We start from the raw sequence: 27,569 nt of genomic DNA, 5'->3' as shown, positions 1-27,569 counted from the left end.
GTCAAGTATGACATACAGGACATTTTCACATCAGAGCTAGGCAAATGCTCCACAAGATGTTCCAGGAATATTCATTGATATTTTTATACGAGTTCATTTGGCCCTTTTGAGTGTGAGTTCTGGTAACATGACTATTTGTGAAAAGCAGATTTTAAGTTCACACAGCCAAGTAGTGATGGGAAACAAATGTTATATTAGCTTTTCAAACCAATTTCACAACCTGATTACTAGAGTTATGATCATCCAAGCCAGGAAGAGAAACAAGCCATTTGACCTATGTGACCAATCACAGTTAAGCTTGAATTCTGAAAGTCCAATACCAAGACAAAAAATAAATAAAACTTGAGAATAACTTCAAATCACGAATACATTTGCAAAAAGGATTATCTGTTTGTGGACTCTGGACCGTAAGAAAGGTGAAATTCAGGGAATGAATTATTTCTTATGAATAGCTCACACAACTTTCTCTGATACATCCTCCCACCCCGACCCTCTTCAATGTTTCCTTCATGAATGGCAACATTCATCCAGACTCCACAGTATAGGATGTTGACTAGACGATTACTCTTTGCTCATGACACTAAGACCTGAAAGCTCTAGATGCTGCTACCTATGGTTTATGCTCTCTACTAAGAAAGCCATATGATTCACAAAGTCAGAATCATTTAGGATATGGATAAGGAGTCTGTGTGACTGCAGACTAATGAATCCAAACTTGCTTTCAGACTCGCAAACATGACAAATGGCCAGAGATAATGATGAAGAGAAATGAGGACAAAACATATCCTCTATGTACACATTTTCTCTGATTTCCCAGAAGCTAGCTGAAACAGCACAGTTTAGTTGTCTGGCATGACCAAACAGAATGCATCTTTTTTGCAAGCTGATAAGGTGACACTCAGATTCGCACAAGACTAGGAAAAAGTCAAGAAACTTTTGAAATGCAGTAACTAAACCTTGTAACAATGCTGCATTTTCAGTGTGATGCATGTGTTACCTACTGAGAGGCTAAAATCCACTTTGGAAATAGAAAATCATATGAGTTCCAGCTTGCAGTATCCTCCAAATTGTTCCATAAAGGGAGCAAAGTGTGTACCTGTGGAGCAAACAGGGAGTTTTTGCATTCTAATGTCTCAGATGCCTTGAGATGGCCACAAATCTTCGAGCACCTCTGGACACCAGGACCACTGCACCAATTTTCAGTCCCCTGGGTCTCCATGTCAACATGGCTCTGTCCCTACTGGCTGTTATCTTTGAAACCACCACCACCACCACCCTTCTTTAGGGGAGGGAGGATTCACTCAGTGGGATCTGCTTCAGGAAAAATATAATGTCGACACAGTCAGAATTGTCTTATATGTAGGGAACCCAAACTTGTGCAAGCACCATGTGCAAAGGAGATGGAGAAACTCTGCCCTGATCATTGAAAGCACAAGGTTCAGAACTGAAATCTCTCTGCTCCATCTAGCTGGCAGATATCATACAGCCACTGAGCCCTATACACATTTTGCCATTTACTTCAAAGGGTGCTCAATCTGGCCCATAGTTTTCTATCATTCATTTCTCCATCCTTCCTGAGCACTGCTATTCAACCCCACCACAAAAACAAACAGCTAACACCACAGAAAGGCACTCGTCACCATCCACTATGCCTAACATAAGACTATCACTTACTTGTATGGGATGTGTTTGCTGCCGTTGACGAGGGCAAGGATGACATTGCCGAGTGCTGACAGCGAAAGACAGAGTCCGGAGCCTCCCTCTCGGTTTTTGCTGAGCACTTTCACACAGCTACCCAGGTCAATGAGATGTAAGCGGCTGCGACCTCCGGACACTGCCATAAATGAAGATCGGAGAGAAGGAGAGCAGTTAGCATCGTGCCTCTGATGAGTTACTCTAAATGCAGCTCCTGGAAAGAAAGTTTCCCCCGAAAGCAAAAGCCATTGCTCATCATGACCTATTAAGGGGAAACAGTTCAGAAACCGCATCTCAGTAATGTGAGCAGTAACAAACGGTAGGAGTCCTGTTAACTCATTTCCACCACTCACAGCTGTAGATTGCTGTTCATTGCTGACCTGTTTAAAAACTGCTGGCATTAGCAGCAATCACAAATCCTGCAGGCTTCACTCTGTAGGAGTCACTGTTGTGCCATTATTTTTTTTAGTGATTCCACGAATCCAGCAGTTCTCAAACTTCATTGCACCGTGACCCCTGTCTGACAACAAAAATTACTACACGACCCCAGAAGAGGTGACCGAAGCCTAAGCCCGCCCAAGCCCCGCAGCCCCGGGAGGGAGGGGGGGAAGCTGCCCCAGGGCTTCTGCCCTGGGCAAGCAGAGGGAGGGGGCATGTAACCTTAGCCCCCCTGCCCAGGGCTGAAGCCCTTGGGCTTTGGTTTCAGCACTAGGTGGTTGGGCTCTGGTTTCAGCCCTGGGCCCCAGCCTTGGCGACCCCATTAAAATTTGGTTGCGACCCACTTTGGGGTCTTGACCCACAGTTTGAGAACCCCTGCACTAGTCCATACCCGAGTTGTCCTCTGTGCTATTGGCCCTTCAATCTCCTTTGTCAGAAATGGAGATCTGGCCACTGATCTACAGCTTGAGAGGCCGGTTGGTGGACAAAGGTTCTGATGCAGTTTCAATCTTTCCCTTACTTCACCATCCCCTCTTGAGTTCCTGATGTCCAAAATCAATAGAAATCCACCGAACTTTGTAGAATATTCAGCTTTACTTGAAAAACGTTCAGCTTTCCAATGGTTCTGAAGGTGTATTTATGAGGAGTACTCAGAGACGACTTAAAGACATACCTGAGTTACAAGCTATCACTCCACATGGCTCTACTAGTACACCTTAGACATCAGAAGGGCATTATTCAAAATATTTTTCATAACTAATTTTTCATAATTGTAAAATGAATACTACTATCCAAATCACCCTGGAAATTAGAGAATTAAATTTGTTTTTCCTTTATATTTTTCCATCCATTACGAGCACAGACTTGTTGCTACTATAGGAATGGTGGCACTGTTTATGGGCTTTAAAGGAAAAAAGAGCATTGCAACACTTATTCCAAGAAAACAAAGCACATACTAATCGCTTGTCTACACTACAAAATTAAGTTGACTTTACCTAATTCGACCTCGAGCCTCCGAATTAATTAAGCCAATTGTGCATGGCCACACCATGCTCATTGTCTCAATGCAGTGCCTACATTGATGCACAAAGCAGTGCATCGTGGGTAGCTATCCCGAAGTGCACCTTGCCGCAGTGTGTTTTCAGAAGTTTGTGGAATGCCTCGTGGGGCCAAAACACTGTGGCATGGGAGAATGGGGACATTGTGTCAGCATCCCATGATGCACTGTGCTCAACAGCAAACAACCCAGTGGTTTTCGCACCTTAAAACCACTATGTGTACACCATGACCCCAGAAGCATGGAACCTGCTCAGTTGTGCACTCTTGCTGTGAGCATCTCAAACACCTCGCGCCTTCTCCTGCAGTATTTCCAGAGCCGAAGTAGGGTCCACTGAGCGGAACATAGCGATGTCCTGCAAGCAGCCCTGCTGCAAGCCATTGAAAAAAACAATTCACAGTTGCTGCTGGCAGTTACAGAGCAGCTGCACTCTGTTGAGCGCCGTTTCTGGTCCCGTGAAACAAGCACTGACTGGTGGGACTGCATTGTTTTCCAGGTATGGGATGACGAGGAGTGGCTGCAGAACTTTCGAATGCAGAAGGCCACCTTCCAGGAACTTTGTGCAGAGCTTTTCCCTGCCCTGCAGTTCAGCAACACAAAAATGAGAGCTGCTCTGACAGTGGAGAAGTGAGTGCTATTTGTAATCTTGCAACGCCAGACAGTTACCGGTCAGTGAGGAATCAATCTGGAGTAGGTAAATCAATCGTGGGAGCTGCTGTGCTCCAAGTGTGCAGGGCCATTAATCGACTTCTTCTATGAAGTGTAGTGAGCCTGGGAAATGTGCAGGACATAGTGGATTGTTTTGCCATGATGGGGTTCCCTAATTGCGGTGGGGTAATAGATGACACCCATCCTGGCACCAGAGCACCTTGCCAGAGAGTACATAAACTGAAACAGATACTTTTCAATGCTGTTCCAAACGCTGGTGGATCACAGGGGGCGTTTCACCGACATCAATGTAGGATGGTCGGGAAAGGTTCATGATGCGCGCATCTTTAGGAACTCGGGTCTGTTCAAGAAGCTGCAATCCAGGACTTTCTTTCCAGACCACAAAATGAACATTGACGATGTTGAAGTGCTCATAGTTATCCTGGGGGACCCAGCCTACCCCTTGCTCCCCTGGTTCATGAAGCCATACATTGGCCGTCTGGACAGCAGTAAGGAACAGTTCAACTATAGGCTCAGCAAGTGCAGAATGGTGGTTGAATGTGCTTTTGGTCATTTGAAAGGGCACTGGAGAAGTTTACTAACAAGGTTGGACCTTAGTGAAGAGAACATCCCCATGGTTATAGCTGCCTACTGTGTACTGCATAATATTTGTGAAAAAAGGGGGAACATTTTCTGCAAGGGTGGGCAGTTGAGACAGATCACATGGCAGTCATTTTTAAGCAGCCAGACACCAGGGCAATAAGAAGAGCACAACAAGGGGCTGTGTATCTGCGAGGCTTTGAAAAGCCATTTCAATAATGAGCCATAAGTAATGGGAGCTGCTCATGTGCATTGTGCTTTTCCAAATCTTCACCTGCCTTGTATCGCTGTCCCTTTAAAGCCAACCCCCGACCCAAGCCCACTGCTTCTATTCAATAAAGAACATTTATTTCTCAAATCCATTTACTTTATTTAACAAACGTAAGTAGAGGGAGAATAGAAAAAAAGGTAACCTTGGGGAAAAGGGGTTGTAAAGTTGGAAGGGGAGAAACATAGACTCATAGACATTAAGGTCAGAAGGGACCATTATGATCATCTAATCTGACCTCCTGCACAATGCAGGCCACAGAATCTTACCCACCCAATCCTACAATAAACCTCTCACCTATGTCTGAGCTATTGAAGTTCTCAAATCATGGTTTAAAGACTTCAAGGTGCAGAGAATCCTCCAGCAAGTGATCCGTGCCCCATGCTGCAGAGGAAGGTGAAAAACGCCCAGGGCCTCTTCCAATCTGCCCTGGAGGAAAATTCCTTCCCGACCCCAAATATGGTGATCAGCTGAACCCTGAGCATGTGGGCAACATTTCAGCTGTGTAACATAATACCGTACTCCAGACCATCAAAGACCTGGGAATGGACGCTTTCTGGTCCTTGTACCCTCCCCCTGAGTTATGTGAAAGGGAAAATGGACTTTTCGCCCATGCCTCAGGGAACGCTTTGGGGAGGGTGATTCTGCACCAGGCAATGCTGGCTGGCTGTCCAACAGGGTCTGCAGAAGGACTCTCCCCTCCTGCTTCTGTTCCTGCAGTTCAACCAGATGCCTCAACATGTCTGCTTGGTCCCTCATAATCAAAAGCACCTCCTGCACCGCACGCTGTCGCTCACAAGGAGCTTTCCCGCTCTCCATGTCATGTCTAAATTCTCAGACAGTGAAATCCTCCATGCTCTCAGCTCTGTGTCAGGTACCCCGGAGGCATTCATTATCTCGGTGAACATGTCCTCCCACGTTCTCTTTCTCCTTCTTCTAATAGCGAAAGTCTGCTTTCAGGTGTTGATGTCACACTGAAGGACACATTTCCAGTTGTTAGTCATGGGAAAAAATAAAGGAGCCATTGTACATGAATAAAATGTTTCCATAACAAGGCCATTTTCATTAAAACAAACAAACAAAACCTTATTACACTAGGTGCAAGCCATAACATAATCAGAATCTGTGCCATTTTACTGCTCCAGACATGGTGAATAGCCTCCCCCTCCCCCTCCCCCACCCCCGGGTCATGGGTGACAGCACTTTGAATGAAGTTTATGGCAGGCTCATGTCAGAACCAGAGGTAGCTAGTCAAACAATCGCCCCTCCCCATAGCACAATGGGAAGCTATTTACGAACTGGGCGGGGGGAAGGGGAACATTTTCACTCCCAAATTGCGGAATCTCTCAGGTGGGGCCCCAGTCCCCTATCAGCCACTTTAAGCTACTTGCCGAGCACAGTAAAGGCACATTAGCAGCCGTGTGGTTTAGCGATCCGGAATGTGTGTGTGTGGGAGGGGGCTACATGCCCTTTTTTCCTTGTAAGAGCACTTTTAATGAGAAATTCCCCTGTTTCCCCTAGGCGACCCTATGTGATATCAGTCTCCTGAGGGTAACAGAGGCGGAAAGGCAGGAGATGCTGCAAGCATCTGGGTATCAACCCGGTCCTTATGCTGCGTACCACAATGATGCCAGCAGAATTAATTCAGGAGTTGCGTGGGAAAGTGTCCTACCATGGTGGAAGAAATAAGACTGCCTTGTCCAGAAACCTTCTGCAAAGGATTGCAGAGTACCTCCATGAAAGTTTCCTAGAGATATCCATGGAGGATTCCTGGGCTATCCCAGTCCATATAAACAGTCTTTTCTGGGGGCCACCCTCTGTGTAGCTGGAGCAGCCTCTTGTAAGCAGAAAACCACAGCACCTCGCTTTTTCTTCACAGTAAACATGCAATAAAACTGAATGTGTGCGCCCGCTAAAGTTTAACTGGACTTTGATTGTAACTGTAGACTCAAGATAGGTGCCTTCCCTGGCATCATGGTCAGCCACCGTGATGTCCTGCGATCCACAGGGCTCCAGGGTTAAAAATATTTCCTGGCTCTCGGGGAGAATGGATCCACTGCTTGCCTGTCTCCCATTCTCCTCCTCCTCCTCCTCCACCGTATCATCCTCTTTGTTGTCCCTAGACTCACACACCTGTGGGGTGTCCCTGTTGCTTGTGGGAGTGCTGGTAGGGTCACCCCCGAGAATCGCATGCAGCTTTTTGTAGAACCAGCATGTGTGGGGTTCAGCACCAGAGCGACTGTTCACCTCCCTTGCCTCCTGGTACGCTTGGCGAAGTTCTTTTATTTTCACACTGCACTGCTGTGTCCCCCTCGTGTAGCCCTTCTCCCCCATTCCACGAATGATCTTTGCATAGATGTCAGCGTTTTCTGGATCGGAGCTCTGTCTGCACAGACTCTTCTCCCCACACAGCGATGAGATCCACCACCTCCTGTGCAGACCAGGCTGGAGCACGTTTGGGGCGTGTAGTCTCCGTGATCAGCGGTGCTCAAGCTGGCACGCTCCCAATGCTGATCAAACAGGAAATGGGAAGTCAAAAATTCCCGTGGCTTGAGCAGGGGAGGGGCTGTTTCCTGTGTACCTGACTGCAGTGCAGCGGAGTTGAGAATGATCTCCAGAGTGGTCACAGATGAGCATTGTGGGACACCACCTGGAGGCCAATTACGTTGAATCACACAACACTGCGTCTGCACTACCTCGCAGTCGACCCTAAAATCGAATTAAGCGCTATGCCTCTCGCAGAGGTGGATTACAGAAGTCGACATTAGAGGCGACTTAGGTCGGCGTAAAGGACCCGGTAGTGTAGACACATACGTTAACAGGTCGACTTAAGGCGGTTTCCTTTGACCTAACTTTTTAGTGTAGACCAGGCCTAAGAAACAAAGTTCAAGGACTTTGGGAGTACAGATGGAAGGAAGGAAGGAGAGGTCAAATTTTGGCTCTACTAGTGTTAACAGTACTCCTTTAAACTGATATTCTACCCTGAAAAGTAAATCTGTAAAAGCAGCATTGTACAGTTTCAGCATTTATTGTGCCATGCTGATTTCCTATATGCTCAGTTTACAAGTTGGAAGATGCATTTTCAACCTGTCAGCCCTGCAAACTCGACTTGAAGTTAAGTTCTTTACAACACAGGCATCACCGCCAGTGATATAAAGGTTCTGCAGCCAAATTATGTCCATATTTGTACTTGTGCAATCCCACGGTCTTCAATTTAAACTCTCAACTGTTCCTATATAAGCACATTAATCTCCAATACAGCATACAAGTGTAACTGAGGATATGAGTGCTCTTGTAGAACTTTGTACCAGTGATGATGCACAAGGAGAAAGGAACCTAGCTTGACTTTCCCAGGTTGAGTATGAAGGACTTGTAGTTCTAAAAGTAACATATTTTCGGTAGCAAAATGAGCAGAATTGATATGGAGTAATCAAGACACAAGCAGGGAACCATTGGCAGTTTTACAGAATCACTTTTCAGGATACAGCAGCATTTTAAAGTAACCACAATTTAAAGTACCATTAAAAGAACTGTTTACAGTTTTCTGTAGATTATTTTCATAAATATTGTCCCTGTTATATTTCAGTGGTTCAAGGTGAGGAGCTGTATTTTGGACTAATTAGTGAACTGTTATACTGTAAAGCCTGCAGCAAACGCTGAAATAACAACCCTGCCATTTCAGATACCATTTGATAAATGGACCTGCAGCAGGCTTCGTGAATGAATGCAGTATATAGGGAAGGTTGAAGAACTGTGGTGACTGTGTGGGGTTACTATAGAGATGGGCAACATTTTTCATATGAATATTTTATTCAATGACAAATGTCATTTCAGGTCTACTGAAATTATTCATGAATTCAGATCAAATTCAATAAATAGTTTAGGCCAAAAAATGAAAACAAATTTTAAAAAAATCAAAACATTTTGTTTCGACATCTTTAAAACAAAAATGCTTTGACTTTTTGTTTCAAACCAGCATTTTGTTTTGAAATTTAGCTACATTTATTTTAAAACAAACAAACAAAAAGGATAAAAACACGAAAAAAAGAGACCAACCTCCCCACAATTCCTTTTGGGTTGAACAGACTGAATCGAAGACTGAATTGTTAGCTGTCGCTTGTCAATCAAGACCTAATCATTATTGCGCTCACTTATTATTTTGATTCAATGAAAGGCATGGGGGTTGATTAAAAAGGAATGGCTGGCTCACTGGATTTATGGAAGACATGGGGGAAAAAGCTATTGGTGAGAGTGTTATATCTTTGTGATGGGATCCTTTTAGAAAGAACAAAGTTATCAGTGTGGCAGCATCAGGAAGAAGTCTGTGGTTAAAAATGAAAGGAAAAATGGCCCCCGATGGAAAAATGGACAGTTACCATTTTGATGAGAAAAGGAGAGGATTTGAAGTGCATGTGGAAAGCAATATTTTTATGCCAATGGCACTGAGCATATTTGCAAGATCAGCTGTTGTAAATGGTTGATAAACGGACATTTTCTCTCCTGAAAGTTTTATTTCCATTAAATACTGGCTGATATGAACTATGAGGACTTGACTGAAGTGCTTATGAATCACTTTATACCCCAAGCAAACATCCTAGTTGCAAGATGTACAATTCACTTCAGAAAACAGAGAAGGAGAAAATGTATCTGATTTTTGGCTTGTCCTAAATTGTTCTTCACAGCCTGTCATTCTGGGAGCCATCTATCAGGAGAGATAGTTATGTACGTAGAACCAGAATTCCAGAACTAAGAACTGTGTCACAGAAAAAAACTTAACCTTAAACTCAAATGTAGTATGTACTGCTGCTTTGAGTCCACCAAGAGAAATTATTTTCACCTAAAAACGTGGAACAGCATTTCAGCTACGTGAATGGAGAGTGGACTCCTACGAAATCTCTGTGTAACCCCCTTTGGAATGTGCTAGTTCCAAGAACACTGAACTGAGCCCCTTTGGGTCCTACCCTCTGGACTACAGCAACAATGGCTCCAGAACCTCTAGACACCATTTCCCAGTCTGTACAGGAATGGGGGCAGGGACACGGAAGGATAGATGGGAAATTCCTACAAAAGCCAACGGGGAGCTTCAGATAGAGTGATTTATATAAACAGTTTGCTAAGCCAAGGACTGCACAATCCATAAGAAAGATCATTTTGGTTAATGTAATCCAACACACTCTTTCACACAGTGTATGAAAGATTGTATCCTTATTCTTGGGGGTTTTTTTGTTTTTATTTTTTAAACTCAGTTTGTCAGTGGAAAGTGATTACTACGGAATATAAAAGTAATACCCAAAAGTTCACAGCTTCAGATTCTGGTTGAATTTCACTGATCACCACCAAGTAAAAGTGAAAATGGAAAGTCTGATGATTAGAAGTTAATTTTGGTGGCCAGATTTGGACCAAGGTACTGAAATTAGTCAAACTGAACCCTATAGCAGTCACTGTATCTTGGCACATGTTATCTATGGAAGTCAGTTAATGAGCCTTGGTGAATATTATGCACTGATATTGCTAAGAAGAATCAATGACCCGTGTTTGGTTGCTGATGGTGATTATTCCAAGTGGCCAGGACTGGCACACATGACAAACACTTCTGGTGCTCAGACTACTGGGTATTGGAAATATGTTTCCTGCATATGGTTAGCCTGAAGAGAGAGTTTCAGATAAACAGGTTGAGATTGTTTCTGAGGAACTTCAGGTTTTCCTTCAGAGAAATTCAGACACATGTAAAGGTCAGCTGCTCATCATCCAGTAGCCAGTGGGCAAGAAGAACATTCTGTGCAGAAACTTAAGAGAATCAGCAAGTCAAAACAAGACTTGTTTTTAGGCTGACGGCACCACTCACTCAATCTGGGATCTGAAAAGGAAGTTCTCCATTCTGCATGCTTTTTACCACCAAAAATTCTGGAATCCAAAGTTAGGTGGCAGTTTTTGCTGAAGATGAGATAAGATGAATACCATAAAATTTCATTGTTCATGGCCAGCTTGACTCTGCAGTACTGACAGTTAAAAAAAAACACCACCACCACCTGTAACGTTGCAGGCATAATTCCATTGATTTCAACGGCACTGTGCCTGCTTCTTACATCAACAACTTCTGGCCTATCGTGAATTAGGACTCTAGGTAAGTATAGTACCAAAGTGTCATTTTTACAGTCACTTTTCTGAACACAACCACACTTAAACTCTTTGATCTTTGCCTCACTAGAAGCTGCCCCCCCACACTTTTTTTTTACCCTGTTGGTTGAACCAACACTACTATCTTGTCATTGTTTTCTAACAACTGCTTCACTACAGCAAACTAGGCTCTGATCATCACTAGGAACCCTTTCCTAGCATAACCCCTCCCCCCCAAAACACACACTCCTCCAATCATCAACTAGATCTGACCTCCTTGGCTTATTAGGTCTCCCAGATATGGAAACATTCAGTCAGGGCGGCATGGCCTGAAAGCAAAACATACCTATAACTAGGGAATGATGCATCTCACATCATAAATCTATGGGATCATGTAATCTTTTAGAATTAGCCATTAAAGCCATCAGGAAACAATAAATTTTACTCCACAGCTCTTTTTTAAATTGTATTTGAAAACAGGCTGTGTGTGTGCATATGTAAAAAGCATGGAGTATTAAATGACTTTAATGGTAATGCCCTCAAAACCAGTCCTCTTTCTTCCCAACAACCAGATAGTTTGAGCATTCACAGTCTTCCTTTCCACTGCAGGGTGGTTAATTAATAAACATTTAGTTAATTGAATTTTGCCTTCCAATTCCACACAGGTTATTACTAAAACAAAATGCAATCTCCACTTTCATTTGAGCAACTGTAGCTGTTACATTTTAAATACAGTACAGAATATTTGAATATGCTGCATTCAAACTATAGGCATAAATATGGCAATGATGGCCACTCTTTGGACATCTTAGATTGTAGTCTGCTGCCTAACACAAATAATCTATAGAGATACACAAGCTGAAATATTCACGGTCTCCGCAGTGCTTATTTAGGCCCAGAAAAACTATACATTATAGAGGGTCGGAATTTTTTTGATGAAATTTTGTCATCAGAAAATGCCAATTTAACAAAACCAAAACTTTTCACAGGAAAGGGTCAATTCTGATAATTTTTTCAAAGCGACAATGTTTTGAAAAAGTTCTGAAATTGTCAAAACATTTTGTTCCAACATTTTTGAAACAAAAAATTATGGTTTTAGTTTGATATGACTTCTCATTTCAAAATTTAAGTGAATTATAGTAAAAATAAATCAAATAAAAAAGGTCAAAATTGAAACAAAATGTTTCAAAGTTATTGAAACAAAACATTGCAATTGACCTGAACTGATATCCCCCCCCAATTTTTGGTAGGCAATAATTTGAGATTGACTTTTCATCCTGATTCGGGATGCGAATGGTTTTTGATATCCTGGAATATTTTGGAGCACAGGGGAAAATCTTTCCCGCTCTGAGCCACTAAACATATGTTAATGAACCTGCTGGCTCCTTATTGGATGGTGTGTTAGTATCCAGTGCAACATTCAGCCAGCAGAGGGCTTCATAATCCTTTTCCTGTTCTGGATGGATAGGGCCCTACCAAATTCAGGGTCCATTTTGGTCAATTTCACGCTCCTAGGATTTTTAAAATTGTAAATTTTATGATTTCAGCTATTCAAATCTGAAATTTCACGGTGTCGTAATTGTAGGGGTCCTGACCCAAAAAGGGGTTGTGAGGGGTCACAAGGTTATTGTAGGGGGGGTTGCGGTACTGCTACCCTTACTTCTGCGCTGCGGCTGGCGGCGGTGCTGCTGTCAGAGCTGGGCAGCCAGAGAACGGCAGCTGCTGGCCAGGAGTCCAGCTCTGAAAGCAGAGCCGCTGCCAGCAGCAACACAGAAGTAAAGGTGGCATGGTTTGGCATAGCCACCCTTCCTCCTGTGCTGCTGCTGGCAGGGTGCTGCTTTCAGAGCTGGAAACCCAGCCAACAGCCACTGCTCTCTGACTGCCCAGCTCTGAAGACAGAGCAGAAGTAAGGGTGGCAATACTGCGAGTCCCCCCTAAAACAACTTTGTGATCCCCCCGCGACTTCCTTTTGAGTCAGGACCCCCAATTTGAGAAACGCTGGTCTCCCCCATGAAATCTGTATAGTATAGGGTAAAAGCTCACAAAAGACCAGATTTCACAGGGGGTTGGAGACCAGATTTCACAGTCTGTGATGCATTTTTCATGGCCGTGAATTTGGTAGGGCCCTATGGATGGAATACTGGCAGCGGTTAAAGAGGACCTGGGCTCAGGTGGGAGCTGGAGGTTGGGTATGAGCAAGAGCAACTGAGAGCTGGCTGCAGAGAGAAATATGGGCAGCTTGGGAGCTGGGACTGAAGGGCAGAAAGCCAGAATGGGAGCAGCCTTTTGCTTGGAAGAGGGACAGTGTTAGTGGTGGATAACAAGCAACGGGCTGCAAAGGTGGAGGTGGTTTGTATGGATGGGTCAGAACAAGATAATGGGTCAGACAAAAAGGACTGGACTCTGGCCAGCATGCTGTTGGCTCTAACGCAAGTATTCCTGGCACTAGGCCCAAGTAGCCCCACCTTCATTCTCTGTACTGTTCGGCCCCCCAGGGGCTAGACTGGGAGCTGCTGGGCGTTGTGTTTACTATCTTTTGTTTGTAACTCAAGACCACAGCGCCACGGGTAACTGCAATGTTTGTTTCTGGCAGCCCGAGTAAAGCAACCCTGTATTCATTGTATGGCAAGTGTTTATAGGAACCCAAAGGGTCTAGTGCTGGGAATGGCTACAGTGTTTGCTTCTGAGCATGTGGGACAGCTGGCATGTTGCCATGCTGGTGTGTTACAGCATTCACAGCGACTTCCTGCTCTGGGGACTGCTACAATATGTGCAACAGACTCTCCTGTAACAGTTTTGAAGCATTTTTGTCTTCTTGATACTTGGCTTTCCCTATGCTTTCAACAGACAGGAATGCCTTTGTAAAAGCTCTCAGAACCCCTCTTAAGTGCTAATTCTGTAAACAATGAAAACAAACAGGTTTGCAATTTATTGAAAAAAAAACAACACAAAAAAAAACAGGTCCAGAGCCAGGAGTCCTTAGTCCCTCAAAATCAATGGGAATTTTTCCTGAAGAAGTACTGAGTGAGAATTATTTTTATTTATCATTTGTATTAGAGTAGTCCTACCAAACAAGAGCATGTCCTCATGGTGCCAGGCACTGTAAAACACATAGCTTTTTTAGAGGCAGTCCCTGAGTCAAAGAATTCACAATCTAAATATTATTTGTTTTACAATAGTGCCTAGAAGCTCTGAGATTTTGACCTTATTGTGCTAGGCACTATAGAAACATACAGGAAGAAACAGTCCCTGCGCTGCAGAGTTTATCAGTCTACATGGACACGATAGAGAATGTCGTATTATTATCCTCAATTTAGGCTATACCCTACTGATGAGAAGAACCTTCAGTCTTCATGGTCTTTTGATCCTTAATCTCTGTGCTGAGGCTCCCAGCAAGGGTGATAATTAAGGCCAAATCTGATGGTGTTTTTCATTTAGATGTATAGACCAGCCCACTAATTCACATTACAAAGGCAACTGAACAGCCAACAGATGGCAAGAACTTCTCGTCACTAAGGACTTGGGCTGTGTGTATGAGGCCAAACACGCTGCTGGCATATATTGGCACAGCTCCATTTTCAATGGAGCTATGCTAATCAGCTAACATACACCAGTAGACAATTTGGCCCCTAGTCTTTTCAAGGACACCAGTTGATAGAATTGCACGTGGCGAGGAAACAGAAGAAAACAGAATGACTTACTGCCACCTTTACCGCTCTTCTCCATTCGGTATTGGTAGATGTGCAGAGTGAAGAGCATGTGCGAGTTCCTGTGGTCCTCCTCATCGCAATCTCGCTGGCTGCTTCGGCGGGAGGCTATCGCTGCATCGAGGAAGAAGGCAGCCTTTTCTGCAGTGGGGGCACGGAGCTCACTCTGGTTTTGAAGCTGCAAGACAACCCAGGGGAAAGCAAATAAAGCAGCCCTGTTGGGTTTCACCACTAGCAGGTAACATTCTTGGTGCCCTGAAGTCTAAGCACAGGTAAATGTACCAGGGACATAGGATTGTGATACTGGATCAGACCCAGGGTTCAGCTGTCCTGTCACCGAGCATGGCCAGTACCAGATGCTTCACAAGATAGATTGCCATGTCCAGGCTTTTGCCTGAGACTGTATGGCTGTACCTAATTGCTGTACCTTTGGCTGCAGTTCTATGAAAATCTAAGGACTAGATGTACTCCTAGGGGGATGGAAGGATACGTGTAAGTGTCTCTGTTGCATTACTTTCCTAAACCTTAAGCCATGTAATATGTCACATTACCTTGGACTTGCAGTTGGTTTTTTAACAACCACCACCGTTTGCGGTTCATTGCCATTCCATTTCAGAGCTGTCAGTTAACAGGCATTACCACAGTGTTTGCTCTGCTAAAGTGGGATTACTGTATTATCCCCTTTTGAGATTTAACATAGAAATGAACCACTGTAGCAGAGATATAAATTCATGTGTCTTTTTAATACACATCGTACATGCCCAGAACCTTGTTCTTGTTTTACTCTCTATCTGCATTTAGGCCCCAAAAATGTCCACGAGGAGGCTTTGCATTGGCTGCAGCCTGTGTTTTAAAAAACAACAATAAAAAACAAGATGCTTCTCGGTCACATCGATGGAAGCAGGGATCACTAATGGGCACAAGGCTCCTCTAAGTATTCAGTTTGTTTTTTAAAAAAAGAAAACCCAAATGTCATGTGGAAGTGCTGTTTTTGCATCTCTATGGATGTGACAACCTAGAGGCTTGCTAACATCAGCGATGGAATCATAGTGGGGAGAAGTTAGAACTACAGAGTGGATTCAGCCCGTTACTGTGCTATAGCCTGTGAAGGGACCAAGCAAAGGAGGGTTGAGCCTCCCCTATTCAGGGGTTGCCCAGGTTGCCCTGACTTGTACTTCCCACTGCAATAGCACCGAAAGGCCTTGCAACAGCAGGGAACAACTGGTTCAGGCTCTCAACATGCCATGGGGCAATTCTGAGCTGGACTGGCCTTTAGAGAGACACAATATATCCCAGAGCTCCCCAGAATGCTCCCTTCTCTGTACCCGGCCAGCTCTGCTGACTGGGGCGGATGGGCAGGTGCATGGCTATGGCTTGCGTGCGAGTTACTGAGGGGGGAGCAGTCCTTGCACTCTGGGAAAACAGAAGTCTGTAGATTATACTCAGCCCTTGTGAGGGGTGGAGGAAGATCATAAAAGAGAGGAAGCCCCTTGTGTCTTCCCCCACAAGTTGGTCGGAGGCAATCCATTAGATGAAGCAGCACATCGTGTATAATAAAATTGCATTTGCTGGACCTCAGTCACAGTCTCCAGTGTTGGGAATATAAACTGCTCTTCTTTCTCCAAAATGATAGCCAGCATGAAGTCAGCTATTATTAACCCTTGATAACGTGAGGAATGTGTGTGTGATTCATGTCATCAAACGTTAGTTTGGAGAAGTGACACGTGATTATGAAATATAACATTCATAGCTCCATAGATTCCAAGGCCAGAAGGGACCATTGCAATCATTTAGTCTGACCGTGTGTATAACACAGGCCATAGAACTTCACCCAAGATAATCTCTAGTGCATAGCTTTTAGAAAACCATCCAATCTTGAATTAAAAATGGTCAGTGATGGAGAATCCGCAACGCCCTTGTTAAATTGTTCCAGTGGTTAATTACCCTCACTGTCAAAAATTTACACCTTATTTCCAAGTCTGAATTTCCAGCCCTTGGATTGTATTACACCTTTCTCTGCTAGACTGAAGAGCCCAAGTAGATACTTATAGACTGTGATCAAGTCACCCCTTAACCTTCTCTTTTTGAAACTAAATAGATTGAGCTCTTTGAGTCTTTCAATATAATGCATGTTTTCTCATCCTTGAATCGTTTTCATGGTTCTCGTCTCCAATTAATCAATATCCTTCTTGAATGGTGGGCATCAAAACTGGACACAGTATTCCAGCAGCGGGCACACCAGTGCCAAATACAGAGATAAAATAACCTCTCTACTCCTGCTCATGATTCCCCTGTATATCCGTCCAAGGATCACATTAGTTCTTTTGCACACCATGTCACACTGGAAGTTCACATTCAGCTGATTATCCACCATGACCCAAAAAACTTTTTCAGAGTCACTGCTTCCCAGGATAGAGTCCCCCATGTTCCTAGATGTATACATTTACGTTCAGCCATATTAAAACACACATTTGCTTGCATCCAGCTTGCTCTGTATCAGTGACCTCTCTTCATTATTTACCTCTCCCCCTATTTTTGTGTCATCTGCAAACTTTATCAGTGACGATTTTATGTTTTCTTCCAGGTCACTGATAAAAATGTTAAATAGCATTGAGCCAAGAACCAACCCTGCATGACCCTACTGGAAACACACCCGCTAGATGACAATTACCCATTTACAATTACATTTTGAGACCTATCAGTTAGCCAGTTTTTAATCCATGCAGTGTTAATTTTTAATAATTGTACACACACTGATAATGGCATTGGTACTGGTAATACACAGAGCTGGTCCACAGACTACAGGGGAGGCCTGTTTGTCTGAGAGGTTAAAATACAATGACAAGTTTCCCTTTTCAGCCCTTACTATGAGTGCAGCCCAGGAGTAAGTTCCTCTTCTAAAAGAGAGGGAGCCCAAAAAAGGGTGAATAAAATCATTAGAACGCTAGACTCAGTCTAACCAAGTCCCACTAATCTACTTGTTTTCTTACTAATGCATAGTTTCTCAGTTGATGCAGAGCATGGTTTGTGGTAGATATATAGTAAAACAACCTCACCTTGTAAACAACAAGATAATGCTCAAAATCATATACACTAAAGTCTGATTAAGAATAATGTGACGTATAGGAATCATGTTGCTGATTTTGTACATATATTAATAGAACATTTTACCTTCTTTTCCTCTGAGTATATCAAGCATTAATTCAGTTGTGTTGTATGTAGCTGTGAAACCATGAGGCCCTTGTTTTCTACATACTGCACTTTGACAGTTGGGGTTGACAATACTGTACATCATCCTGTGGTCCTGCTTCTACTGTCCCCACTCTCTAGAGTGACTGGTGCCCTGAGGCTGCTAAGTGCTTAGAGTTCAGAGACCATAATTGTGTCCTGTCATTGTGGATTTCCCCCAAACTGTGAGCTCACGTGGGGACAAGGCCTGTTGCTGTGTATGTAGTAAAAGGAAAGAGTGAGCATTTTTTGTACCAACTAAGTAAAAGTAAAAAACCCATAGACCTTCTGATGGTTGTCCAGGAGGTAATATGAACTACTTAGGTGTTCCTGCTGACTCTCCACGCCTGAAGAGAGCTGGAGTTATTCTTGGCTTGCCCAGCTCTAACATTTATTTCTTGGCAACAATTAATAAGTAGCTATTAATACTTCCTACAACATTGCTAATGCTAGTGCTATAAATAATGGAGTTTATAGAGAGATAAACAGCCATATAAATGACTTCCAGCTATTTGTGCAATACTGTAAATATTTTAGCTTGTTGTTTTATAAAAGAGATCACAGTTCTTCTCTTTTTTTTTGGGTGGGGGGGTGAATTTTGCTTGCTCTGAATGTTTTCAAATTTTATTGCAAACATCAACCCCTGCTCACCATCAGTTATATTGGAGGTACAAATATTGAGGCCGGAAAAGCAGATGGTCCCACAGCTGCAGGTCATAAAGTTCTTGTATGTTTCAAAGTAAACACATTCAAGTCTGAAAAGTTTATACTTCCGGTAGTTCTTGAATTTGAGTTCTACCATCTCAGTAGCACAGAAAAATATCACTAGGCTTGGCAGAATTTGATTTAATTTTTTTTGATAATTTTGATGAAGGTTTAGTTTTAAGCATATTTTAATTTTTATAAATTTAAATTTTCACAATTGCAGGAAATTGGGGGGAGGGTGTTGGACAATAATTATTTAAATGATAGTAGACGTTGAGAATCAAAAAGTTAAAGCTTTATAACTGTTAAAACAAAAATTGCCAGCATCACATCAAAATATACAAGTAAATATCCTTAAACCAAATTCAAATAAGTTCTCAAGAAGCATTTTTCTTACTTTGCCTACCTGGAAAGTTCAGTTATCATTGATGGACATATTTTTATCACTTTTGTGTGTGTGCAGCAATTGATATTTTCCAGCGTTTACTGATGAGAATCTAATTCTTTCAAGCCTAAATATTACATTGCTAGAGATTAGTTCCATTTAAAATAAATCTTAAATTCACCTGCATGCCACAGATTGGGTCCTCACAAAGGTAGACACCTGGGGACTGACCATCCTGCAGGCTGCCTGTAGCTACTTCTGACAGTAAGTCTCTCAGATTTTCTTCTTTCCCCCACACTTCCACTGCAGAGATCCGGACTGAGAAGCGGGCCCCAGTCTTCTCTTTCCGTTCATTAATCAGCTTGAAGAGCCATGAGATGGCACAGGGGATTATGCCTAGGTTCTGCATGGAATCATCTTTTCCAATCATGGTGTATGACTTTCCTGTCAGGTAGGAGGGAGGGGAGAAAAGAAAATTAAATTACACTCAGTGCATCCAGAGCTTTCTGTCAAGTGACATTATTCTGCACAGGCTCAGGAAAACAATTTCCTTTACAAAAGACAGACAGATGGAAAGAAAGGACAAATAACAGCATTTAAAATTGGTAGGCTAGATCCAGAGCTGTTATCCATTTCTCTGCAGCATTTCACTACCATAAAGGGGCTGAAAAACAGCCAGATCTTCCTAGATGAAGATTTCCCTAACATTCAAGGAATCCTTAGCTGGGGTATATCTGGCTCCCACACCACTCTGCAGCTAAGAGTGTAGAAGGCATGTCGGGTAGGGTGGAGGGTGGCCGAGTGTCATGTGCTCCAACAATCCCTAGTTTGGAAATGATCTCCTGGGGGAGGTGGGGAGGAATGTTACTAGCCAGCATACTTTAGAGCAGCCCCTAGATAGTTCTATAGGATGCTAGGGCTGGAACTGACGTAGGGCTGGCCCCGGGGATCAGGTAGCTGCAGGTGGCTCTTTTCAGCATCCCCACCCTTAGCTACACTCGGCAGAAGCTAGACATATAAATTATCTGGTCCAGAGGTGGTCCCACAAATGTGGAGTCTGGATCCAGATCAAAACATTCCCTAAGTTTGGTGCTCTCTAGAACCAGGATTTTGGTGCAGGCCTGTCTCTGTTTAAAACATCTGTTAATTAAAAGCATCCATACAGTATTATCTTACTGTTTTCTGTATTACTTCATATACTGCACATAATTAAGTTTTCAGAATCTCTCTCATTTATAGCTCTTTCTATAGCTGTCACACAAACGATATCGATATGCATACACTTCAGACAATTTCTCGTGGCTTTTTTTTAATCTCATTTTATTTCATGAATTATGGACATAAGTGGTATCTAATGTTAAGAGGGTTAGTGCAGCAAGATATTTTTAGACTTTACAACTCTTTGTGAAACTGTGTGTGTCCATAGGAGTAGGAATAGTGGGGAAGGCAGTTAATGAAGCAGCTGCACATTGTCAGCTAATGTTTTATGCTTTATCTCAGTCTAGATTAGATCATTGAAAACCGTGGAAATTGGGAGGCACAATCGGCCAATTGGTAGGACATTGGATTGGGAGCAGGGATTACTCTCTGGCCTTAAGCAAGTCATGAAGGCCTGAGACTTCAAGTATTCATCAGTTCTGGGTACCTCCATTCTGGATGCAATTTGAGACAACCAGGCCTTGACAGCGTACTCTACTTCTTCATTGCCTGAAGAATGGAAGTTTCCTTGAAGTGTCTTTTCAATGTGGTAGAACTGTGTGGGATCACTTCTCAGGTAGTAATAAAGGTGGCAAAGTTGTTGCCATTAAAAAGTCATCATTTCCCAACATATACCTCTAGATACGGACGAGCAGTACATAAAATTATGTTAGAATTTTAATGTCTTCTAAAAGAATCTTGTTTTGATTACACTCTTTTTGTCAGCATTGAAAGTTTTGATCATGCAAATGGTTGCAGAAGCAAATTTTTGGCTAGTCGCTGAAGATTCAATTAATGCAACTTGTTTCAGGCAGAAAAGAAAGTGGTTTATAATGCGTAGGTCATCCATCAAGGAAGAGCAAAAAATATCATGTGTCTTAGGCACCCAGTCCCAATGCTTATATTCTGAGTCACAAACATTGAAGGAATATAGTCAGTTTGTAAGCAGCCCATAAGACTGAAATGGTTGCCTCGATTTCTAACACTGAACATATTCATAAAAGTTGTAGACTACTATGGGATAATTCATTAATCACCGAATTATTCTTATTACTATTACTTCCACTGCAGTAGTGCCCAGAACTCCATTGTACAAAGTACTGAACAAACATACACAAAGGCAACCAATGTTGCTGAGACCTCACAATCTAGGACTTCGACAATATGCAACAGCAGAATAAATGGACAAATAAGAAAGAAGGACCAGGTAGGGAAAAGACATGTGCAATTTCATACCTAATAGTGTACTGAACGCAGGCAGTTTAAAAGCTGTTGTTTTCCTTAACCTAAAATAAAAATCATTTAAGGCTTGAAGTAGAAACTGCTCTGTTTGATTAAGGAAATGCAACAATACCAACCCAGTTTGGCATGGCCAAAGCAGAACACGCAGCCGTCTGCCCCATTCACCACTGACTGGATCACTTCAGCCACAGTCCCAGCACACACTTCAGCCTGCCACAGGTAGAACAGGATTGACAAAGATATTTAACAATAAAAAAAATTAACAGAACATCATAAATATTCATGGCTGTGACAGCACCAAAATGCAACTGCTGATTTCCAGTAGTATCGTGTCATCTCTAAGGGCCCAATCTTGCATGCCCTACTTAGGTGAGTTGCCCCATTGAAGTTAATGAGACTACTCAGATGAGTAAGGTGATTAGGACTTGGCTCTGAGCCAATTAAATTCCCTTTATGGAAGCCCTAGTCCATTTGCTTCAGCATGAGGTGCTGAAACTTCATTATCCTTGTAAAAGTTCTGTATGTTGAGAAATGGCAGATGGCTCTTTTATTCTAAATAGACTTCGCACCTGCTAAGCAGAGGTGGGTGAAATGCGCATAATGGAAGAGGAGAGGCTCATTATTTGGTAAAGCTGGATACAAAATCGGATTCACTTGGCCTTTTTTTGTTTACCTTTTTTTCTTTAAAAAATTGCATTTTTTCAACCAGCTCTATTGTTTAGCAAATTATTACCAGAATTTTGGATGCAGTGGAAATGTTACAATTCTGCTGTTGGAGAGTTTGTGCGGGGGTGGGTGGAAGTCTATGAACAGGGCACACCCCCTTTTGTTTTGTCTTCACTAGGAAATATTTTCTAAAATTCCCCACCTTTGCTTTGAATCTCCCCAGCTGTTAACAACGGTAGGAGCCCTAATGAAGACAAGATGCTGGTAGCCGGTGGTGTTTTAAGCACCTTGTCATATAGATTCACCCTGAGCAGGTTTAGATAACACAGACAGACACCCAGACCCCTGTCTAAACTATTCTATTCCACTTCTTACACTATGCCAATCAGCTGGAGCTCAGCCAGTGGTAGCAACATTTAGGAATTTTAGGAAAAATTTCCTATTGTAGATAAGATCTTGGTGGTTGCTTCTCGATTGGTCCAGTTCACAGACATTTGTTACTCTGTTGTTTTCTAATCCGTAATTAAGATTATCACTAATTATTTATATATCTGGGGTAAAGCCTGTGTCTTCTTATACTGAACTGGGTGGAAAAACCTGACATAAATATTCCTCTGCTTTTTAATAAATTGAGGACAGAATGTAGGATTAGCCATCTTCACATTATTGACTTGCAACACTGATATGATCAACATGAGCACTAACCAAAAACAGTTGAAAGCGTACCATCAAATACTGCTATCTGGTGTTTATTTGCAGGCTAGGCAGCATTTTATATCACTCGTATGATTTATCGCACATGTAATGCAAAAGATTAAAGTAGGGATTCTCAAAACTTCATTGCACCGTGACCCCCTTCTGACAACAAAAATTACTACACGACCCCAGGAGGGGGAACTGAAGCCTTAGCCTGCCCAATCCCTGCCACCCCGGATTTGGGGGCCAAAGCTAGCCTAAATCTAAGATAGCCCTGGCGACCCCATTAAAATGAGGTCTCGACCCACTTTGGGGTCCTGACCCAGAGTTTGAGAACCGCTGGATTAAAGAAAATCTGATCATCATATTAAAGAGATTTGATTTAATGTATTTGTCACAATATTGCTGGCATCTATGGACCGAATTAATCCCTGGTCTAACTCCAGTGAAATCTCTGAAATTACAGCAGGGATGAATATGCCTCTTGGGCACACTAGTGCAACCTGGAAAGCATCTTAGATCCTTGTTAGTCCAAGTCATACGTTGCCTACCTGAGATGCATCTTGGGGGAAAACTGCATCAAAAGCAAACATCTTGGGGGGAACCTGATTGCCCCTTTTCTGGAAGGTGTTCTGGCCTCCACAAGACAATGGGTCATACAGAGTAATTTGCTTCTTACGGGGATCAACCTTTAAGAAGGAGCTGGACTCAGATGTATCCCTGGCAAGGGTGGAACAAATGCGCACCATGACTTTCACCTGTCAGCAAACACAGAAAGAAAACCACATTTAATTAGAGCACTGAATATACTAGAGTTTAGGATTTTTTAAATGGGTTTTCAAATTTCAGTGAGCCAAATCATTCTTGCTTTACTCAAGCCAGTGGGGCCCTGAGGTCAATAGACATCCAAGTGCTCGTAAAGGAAGCAGGATTTGGCCTACAGTGCACAATTAATAAGGCCGAGAGCCCCCTCTCTCTTGCCTTAATGGTCAGCTTGTATATTTAATAATTACCAGGCACATCAATGTATTTTAATGTCTCTGTTACTCTAGTACAAAGGTATTACATCCTCTTTTTTTGTCTTGCGATTCACATAAATAGAAAATTAACTGCACCCTGGTAGACCAATTAAGCAAACCAAAAGGTAATCTAGGCTGCTAAGCTATCAAGACTGATGCTGTTTCTATGAAGACGACTGATCAATAAAGCAAGCACATAAAAGCTATATCTGTAATTTACACGTTTTAATTTCTAATCCAAATGCAGACATTAAATGCCCAGTTCATAGTGTCATCAAAGAGTTGTGAAAGAGCCTAGTTTTAATGGTCAGCTTTTGAAATTATCTCCAAGGGTCTGGAATGTAATAAGTGTTAAAGGATGTGTTAAAACACGTTCGCTCACAACCCATTAGATGAGTATATAACAAGGTGTTATTTCTATAACTAAGATACATCTCTGTGGGATGTAATGAGGTTATACAGTATCATTAACCAAACTTGTAAGCAATTTAGATATAAGCAAAACCACTGATAATTCAACACAGCTTTGGTCCCTTCAGTAATTTTACTATTATTTGGCACTTGACTTTTTGAACTTTGTAGGATACATTCCCCATCTTTGTCAACTCCTGTGTATTTCCTTTCAAGTCACGGCTGTGTTGTTTTGTCCGGAAGCAGACTGACTTCAAGACGGCAACCAGACAGAATTTATGGTTAAAAGCTTCTTAAATATGTCAATTGTATCAAACACACAAGTTTGGGCAAGTAGCAGTGCAGTAAGTGGTGTCCTCATCATAGTGTGAAAGCATAACTACTGTTAACATTATGGAAGGGCATGTATGCCTTAAGAGAAGACTATTTTCCAAATTTTGAGGCAAATACAGTTTCTTTCTCTTTGCAATGCAAACAGAGCAATTTCATGCAAATTACCATCTGAATATAGTCTGTGCACAAGCGGGGAATGGACCCAATGCCAAATGCTCCTCTCCCCCTTTGGGATGGCACTCCTTGTGGGTGAGGATCCCCCTTCATGGTGGCACTAGCCCTCCAAACTGAGATGAGATTAAATCAGAAGCTTGGTGAGTTCAAACTCACTGGGCCAATTTCATCATTGCTATAACTCCACTGACAATGGAATTACACCAGGCATCAGTGTAGTCCATTCAGTATTTGTGTGTTCCTTTCTGCGTATACTCATGCCTAAAAGGGGTGATTTGGCCCTAAATCTATTATCGTAAGAAAACAATTTGATCATTAGACAGGGAGTCTGGTTAAGACTCTGTACGCAGGCTTTCTGTTCTGTGTTCCACTATCAATTAAGATAAAGCAGAGAAACACTGTTGGAGTGTGGAAGGTTCTGTCCTCATTTATTCAGCCTCACTGTCTGTTTAACCTTTCTCCCCAATCCCTCATTTTAAAAGGCTTTTTTTGTTACGCTGCCCCACTTTCCATATTGTGTTAAAGGCATTCTATTCAGCTCTGCCGCAGGTAGGCCCAGCTACCATTGAAGAAAGTGGGAGTTACACCCATTAGAGCTCTAGGGCTGAATTTGGCTCAATATAATTAATTGATTGCAGATGCAATTCTCCAGGCAGCTCAGGGAGAGCTCACTAGTCAAGTCAATGAAGGAGGGAGGAAGCACAGCAATAAGTCCCTGGCAGGGCAAGAAAACAAAAGAGCAAATATAACCCTTTAACAGTTTTCCTGCTTGCATCTTGCTCCCTGTTTGCTTTCTCAGCAGCGTCCTCTATTTTTAAACAGATGCCAACATTTGGGATCTGCTGGATTAGACTGATCTGCTGGAAATCAAACTGACATAACACTGTAAATAAAAATAAATTGCCTGATGCACTTTTAAAATCTATTTTTTCTGTGTGTTCAGGTGTTGTATTTGAGAGCTAATAACTCAGATCCTGAAAATTCCTTATCACTTCATGCAGGGAGAAGACCTGACTGAATACACCCCAGGACTGATTCTAATCTCAGTTACATCGGTTTTACATCAGTGTAACTTCCTTAGCTGCAGTGGAGTTACTCCTGATTTACACCTGGATAAGTGAAATCAGAATTAGGCCCATTTCTTCTCGTTGCTGAATTAACATAACGGACTGTTCTATTCTCCAACAAATGTTTCTGCTTTTAGGATGGCAGAGGTTTCAGGAGCCAGGTTTCTCTCTCACTGGCATAAAAAACCAGTGTAGCTGAAACTATAAAATTTACTATCATTAGTGGTAAATTTGCTGAATAAACTGCCATCCCAAGTTCATCAGGGAAGACCCCAGAGACAGATAGCATACATTATTTGCCTACTAGTTCCTGGTCTTCTGATATATGTGAGGTGAGATGACGACACTGTGTTGCAATGCACATTGATAATTCCAGAGCGTTGGTCTTTCATTTGTTTTGAAGAAGAGACCGAGCAGTTTCTATTGGTCAAAGTGAAGAAAGATTATGTTGACCAGAGAATTCTGGATTGTAACCTCAGTTAAGAGAGACACTCACGACAGGGTAATGACCTTAGGCAAATCACAGGACTGCCTTGTGTCATCGTCCACTTAGTAGATGCCCACTATAAACCAGATGCAAGGACTGCCAGATTCTGATCTTACATGCTTGAAAATCAGAAGCAGCTCCACTAATGTCAACTGGAGTCACCCCAGGGTGAAACGGCTATAAGAGCTAATTAGACACAAAAGGTCTTAGCTGACCTTTCTTGTACGATGAAATGGCAAAGAGGAGTGTTTAAAAATTGTCTAAGACTAGGAAAAAGTGGATCAACTTCACATCGTTATTTTCCCTATGAATTTAAACAGTTTTCTCCAAATATTATACACAGTATGGATAGGTAATATTTATATTAGTTTCCAAAACTAAATATTCCTTTAATTATTAAACATGGGAGATGTCCCTTCGACTGTTAATCTACAATGTCACTTAGTGTGGCTTTTAGCAGATATTTTAAGGGGACACCACAGTCTCAGCCACAAAGTTGGAATGACTCTTTTGGAGGTTGAGGTTTTACCAACCTCTTTGAAAGCAATATCCTCTCTGAAAAAAGACTAATAGAACATAGGCAGGTTTTTACTTGACACAAACTCATTATGGAGCAAATCTGGACCGAGAAAAAGAAATGCAACTGTCATGGAAATCTCTTGGACAAAATGAATGTGAACAAAAACAGTGCTTTAAATTAAACACTGGGTGTATAACCAACGTGAAAAGTGAGTGTGAGTAGTAACAAAGGATTACCACTGATTTAGCATTTGGTAGGAGCCTGACTCTGCTCTCAATTATACCAGTTTTATCACATTGTAATTCCCTTGATTTCAATTGAGTTATTCCTGTTTTACGCCAAATTAATTGGAAGAAGAATCAAGCCCTAGGTGTGCAAAATAAGTATAATTTACAGTCTAAAGAGAGCTGCCATTGCGTATAGTTGAAGAAGGAACAAACAGAAAAGGTATAAGATACAGTAGAGGTGGCCTGCAAAATGGGGATATTGATATTTAGATTCACACATGTAACCCTGGTACTATATGCTAAGCACAGTAAAACATTACGTCATATCCAGGTCAAAGGGATATTCATATTTGGAGCAAATGGTTTGTGGGTAAGGCATAAATGACTGAGAGCCAGGAGATATGGATTCTATCTCTGGATTTGCCAAAGACATGCAGTGTCTTACCACCTCCCTCACAGGAAAGTTGTATGGCTACATTCAATTACATTGGTCAAGTGCTTTAAGGATTCTCAGATGGAGGGTGCTACTGAAGTGCAAATTATTATTACATATTCTAATTATTACCTATGTAACTTAATAGAGAAGATGTCACACAAGAAAATTCCCCAACTCTGGTTATGACAATAGTAAATCAAATCGACTACATAAGGCAGAACTGATGAAGCCACATGGCCCATTGAA

At 42.3% G+C, this 27,569-nt stretch overlaps 1 protein-coding gene across 1 annotated transcript in view; it reads right to left on the bottom strand.

Annotated features, from left to right (window-relative positions):
* Positions 1-27,569, bottom strand: part of KIF26B (kinesin family member 26B) — a 411,118-nt gene that overhangs the window by 69,986 nt on the left and 313,563 nt on the right. The window contains exons 6-10 of the mRNA XM_077811877.1: positions 23,201-23,407; positions 21,404-21,497; positions 19,030-19,292; positions 14,525-14,708; positions 1,675-1,834 (exon numbers count right to left, since the gene is read on the bottom strand). Coding sequence (XP_077668003.1) covers positions 1,675-1,834; positions 14,525-14,708; positions 19,030-19,292; positions 21,404-21,497; positions 23,201-23,407 — 908 coding nt within the window. The remainder of the gene's footprint in view (positions 1-1,674; positions 1,835-14,524; positions 14,709-19,029; positions 19,293-21,403; positions 21,498-23,200; positions 23,408-27,569) is intronic.

The sequence above is a fragment of the Eretmochelys imbricata genome, chromosome 3 (assembly GCF_965152235.1).
Source record: "Eretmochelys imbricata isolate rEreImb1 chromosome 3, rEreImb1.hap1, whole genome shotgun sequence".
Lineage (NCBI taxonomy): Eukaryota > Metazoa > Chordata > Testudines > Cheloniidae > Eretmochelys > Eretmochelys imbricata.
Note: the sequence above shows the minus strand (reverse complement) of the source record. Positions and strands in the feature narration are given on the sequence as shown.